Here is a 4,761-nt window from a genome sequence, read left to right as displayed (position 1 = left end):
TAATTTATTAAATAACCATTCAAGATTTGTTAGGTAAGCACTAAAATTACTTTTATATAATAAAAGTAAATAGGAATTTTGCATGTTTGCTATGTTTCATTTTACAAATTATTTTTTTAGTCCTCTATAGGGTATAAAACTTTAAGAAAACATTCTCAACTAACATTCTCATTAGATGTAAATGACTCAAATTACAAATAATACTAACCTAAGCATTATCATTACTTTTAAAATCCAAGTTTCTCAAAGTTTAATTTTTTACTCAATACAAAAATGACCTGGTTCACACTATTAGCTGCCCAACAAACTGTTTAAAAAACTAAAAATTCTTTGTTAAAGAGCAGATTACAAGAAATGTTTTCCATGCTCTTATTTTACAAAACAAGATTCTGATAAAATAATGAATCTAAATCAAAATTCACGAATGGTGGCTGAAATCCTGTCAGCTTTCAGCCCAATACAATATAAATCCACAGTTATAATGCATAAACAATTCAAAATTAAAGTTTATAATGGAAATGTCAACAAGTCATAACTACTACACATTACTACTGATGGGTTCTACTATACTTCAACCAGGCACAGCAGATGTGCACATCTGATAGACAGACTGCTTAGAAAATTAAAGCCATCAGAGCTATAAATAAGGAATATATAAATATGAACATAGCAATGCCAAAGCATTAGAGCCATTAAAAAAAAGTGAGTAAGATGTGATGTAAACACATCTGATAGTTCTCTCTGTAAGTCACTTTCCACTGATTTATAAAGCTATGGTTTTATAATTCTTTTAAAAAGGAAAATTTTTCTACACTGCTGCATGCAGTAATTTCATTGTACATTCTCAACTACAATGCCATCTTCAAATCCTCTTGCACAGCTTGACATCTCATCAGAATTTCTCCAGAAAGTCAGCTTGTCATATTTTCAGCAGCCTAGAACAAGAAAGTAAGATTCATTACAATAAAACCATGCAACAAGAGGCATCATGAAGATAAATTTGTCAATACTGCATTGTCATTAACAAACAACTATTCCCCATATAACAGAACCACTTTTATCATGGTAATGCAGTACTTTTCATGTTTTGCTATACATCAGGACTACCTTTTGAATGTACAGTTAACAGTCCACAGGCTAACAGTGGAATAAAATAATGGTTAAGAGCATATAAAACATAATACTACTTGAAACATTAACCTATGGCAGATCTGTTCCCACAGACTTCATTAGTTTGTCTGTTTCTGTATGTTTCATTTTAGTAAAAGGGATTAAGAATAAAAAAGACCTTTCATGCTACAAGGCGGAGAGAACAAGAGCAAAAGATGAATAATGAACATCTTATCTAATCCTGTCTCATCTACACCCTAACTACTATTCTTTCCTAGGTGATTCTGAAGAAATTCCAAGATATCATATCATCAATAAATGCTTTGATACGTTATTTCTAGAGACTTAAACAAATCACCATACTATTATCCTACCTAAAAAATTTCTTAATGTCAATATAAAAAGATATAATTTTAAATAAGTTTAATTTTAGAAATACATATTAGTCTTTTAATTCATTTACCTTTCTAACTCCTTTTTATAAGACCTACCTACACAGGGACACATCACAGATTTACACTAAAGTATTAGTATTTTACTAACAGTCCAGGACATCTGTAAGAGAAAGGGCAAGGCTTAGTCCACAGGACTCCACCATAATGGTATAACTTAAGACAATGGGGTACTAAAATAGAAGATACAGGAAAGTAGGTTGTGCTCAGAACTGCTCAAATTAAAATATGTAGATGATGCTTACACAAAAATCCTAGCACTAAGGAGATAATATAAAAATTTAATGTCAATAAAGAATCACTAATAAAATGCACTTAATTAACAGTCCTATTTATGCTGTGGGAGATGCACATAAGGAGATGCTCATTACTGCTGTTGAGTAACTTATGTAATTAGGGAGATACATAGCTAGCTACTTTTACAATAAATGACTTAGACCACATCAATATACAAATCTGTGAAAGTAAAAAGCAAAAAAATTAACAAAAAAGTTACTATTTTCTACACAGTCTACCAAAGAGGAAAAGAAAAAAGTAATGTCTGAGACTAACAGTTTTTTTGCAACATTTCAAGATACCCTTGATTTGTTATTCTACATATTACAAAAAAGAGACAATAAATACCATACAGTGAAATTCTAAATACCAGGAATTCTAGATAAAAATAGAACACAGCAAGAACAATTTCTCTTTACCTTAATTTTAAAACCAAAAGAAATTAACAAAAAAAAAAAAAGAGAGAGAGAGAGAGAAATTCATGAGCAGCAACCACACAAGGCAAGGAGAAGAACCTTATGCTTGTAAAGCCAATAAAAGGGTGGTCAAGGAAAGGCAGATGTGGCTCAGCATAGCTGTAAATTCACCAGCTCCCCAAGTCTGTCCCAAATGGCAATAAGAGAGAACAGATTTTAATCCAGGGAGAAGCAAACTGATGAGTTATTCTTTTTCAATTCACTGAAATCACGTATAACACTTTTACTTTTAAAATAGCAGGATACTATCTGGAATGATGTTCACCAAACATTATTGCAGGTTATCTCTTTGGTAATCTTGAGTGATTTTTTTTTATTTTTTGTATTTTCTGAATTAAATATCTTAAAATTATAAGGATGCATTACTTTCATAAAAATTATACAGATTATGTAAATTACTTCAAAAAAAAAAAAAACAGTTCTAATAAACACTTGCTTGCTAGAAACTCCCTAGTTGTTGCTGTTGTTATTTTTCACTCTGTTGCCCAGGCTAGAATGCAGTGGCACAATCAAAGCTTACTGCAGCCTCAAATGCCTCAGCTCAGGCCATCCTGAATAACCAGAACTACGGGTGTGTACCACCATATCCAGCTAATTAAAATAAATGTTTTGCAGAGACGGCGTCTCGCCATGTTGCCCAAGGCAATCTTAAACTCCTGGCTTCAAGTGATCCTTCTGCTTTGGCCTCCCAAAGTGCTGGTATTACAGGCGTGAGCCAGCATGGCTAGCTGAAACACACTGGTTTTATTGAGATGCTGCTATACTGTTTCTAGATCATAGGAGAAATGCATTTTAAGAGGCTTCATGTATATAAGAGACAGATTTTCCATTCAAATAGTCAACACTTTCTGATTCTGTGTATCTTAATCACTAATTTTACCTCCCACATCTCATTATGGCCTACTGGATGCAGAATAACTAGTATGCTAAAAGCTGAAAAAGCTATGTTAAACTGGCATTTCTGAACTGTCTATCCTAATATCTCAGTTCATATTTTGCCTAAGAAAATGCTATGCCAAAGCACTTGTCAGTCACCTGCCTCAGATAGGTTTATTTGACTCTGTTTCTCTTACACGCACTCAAACTGTAGTACAAAACAAAAGTATCTTCCTATTATGTTAATTCCCTTTCAAACTCAAGCACAATAAAACAAAAACTCTTACAGTTGTGGCAGATGTGTACTAAATAAATCCTTCCCTCAAAAATTTCGGAAATACACTGATAAAATACTATAATACTCTTTTTTATTTTTATTAAAAGAGTTATTAGATAATATTAAGAATATGCCCACGCTAAAGCCCAATGACTGTTTTGTTTCTAACAACAACTTCATCTTTTCCTAAACTGCTGGCTCAGGTATTCTTGAGATTTTACTGGAGGAGAAAACTTAGTAGTTAAGTAAACAGCTCTGAAGTCAGAGAGCCCAAGTTCAAATCTCAAAGTCAACCACTAACTGTAAAGTTCTTGAGGTAAGTAAATTAGTCATTATAAGCTGCAGTTTCCTTAGCAGTAAACTACTAATAGTAGCATAGGATGAGTATCCCTTGTTGGAAATGCTTGGGACCAGAACTGTTTCTGATTTCAGATGTCCTGAAATTTTGGGAAATTTGCATTAAAGTTGTCCCTTGGTATCCATGGTGAATTATTAGTTTCAGGACTCCCCATGTCACCCACCTCATAGATACTAAAGGCCACAGATGCTCAAATGCTTTATATAAAAGGGCATAGTATTTGCATATAACCCACACGTATACTCCCATATACTTTACATTATCTCTGGATTCCTTGTGATACCTAATACAATGTAAATGCTATGTAAATAGTTGTTATCCTGTATTGTTTAGGGACTCATGACAAGAAAAAAAGTCTGTACATTTTTAGCACAGATACAACCATCTTTCCCCCTGTTCCCCAAATATTTTTGATCCACAGCTGGTTGAATCCATGGATACAGAACCCACAAATATAAGAGGACTGACTGACTGTACTTGTTGACTGAGCATCCCTAATTAGAAAATCTGAAATGCTCCAATAAGGATTTCCTTTGAGTGTCATGTTGGTACTCAAAGTATGTCAGATTTTGGAGCATGTTGGATTTTCAGATTACGAATGCTCAAACTGTAGTAGTTATCACTGTTGTAATGATAGAGATAATGCCAGTAAAGCCTGTAGAACATATGGTCTAGCATGAAAAAAGTATTCATATAAATATTAGCTATCCTTGTTATTCAGTTATTTTTCTTTCTGCCATATGAAAGCCATAGGTTTGAGTTAAAAAAGAAACTTCCGTATCTAACTAGGAGACAAGTGCTGATAGCTAAGATAATGGGTAAAAGGCCTAGACAGCATTTCAGCATTTCAGCATTTCAGCATTTCAGAGATCTAAGAGGCCTTCCCATGACAGGCCCCGAGGCCTAGTATCAGGACCTAGAGCAAAGGTCATGCGT

The 4,761-nt window shown here is 33.5% G+C and overlaps 1 protein-coding gene across 1 annotated transcript in view; it reads right to left on the bottom strand.

Moving 5' to 3' along the window:
* MZT1 (mitotic spindle organizing protein 1) overlaps window positions 1-4,761 on the bottom strand; it is a 24,861-nt gene continuing 20,100 nt past the window's right edge. The window contains exon 3 of the mRNA XM_011932159.1: window positions 1-935. Coding sequence (XP_011787549.1) covers window positions 912-935 — 24 coding nt within the window. The 3' untranslated portion in view covers window positions 1-911. The remainder of the gene's footprint in view (window positions 936-4,761) is intronic.

The sequence above is a fragment of the Colobus angolensis genome, unplaced genomic scaffold (assembly GCF_000951035.1).
Source record: "Colobus angolensis palliatus isolate OR3802 unplaced genomic scaffold, Cang.pa_1.0 Scaffold94, whole genome shotgun sequence".
Classification (NCBI taxonomy): domain Eukaryota; kingdom Metazoa; phylum Chordata; class Mammalia; order Primates; family Cercopithecidae; genus Colobus; species Colobus angolensis.
This window is presented reverse-complemented; position numbering and strand designations above follow the sequence as displayed.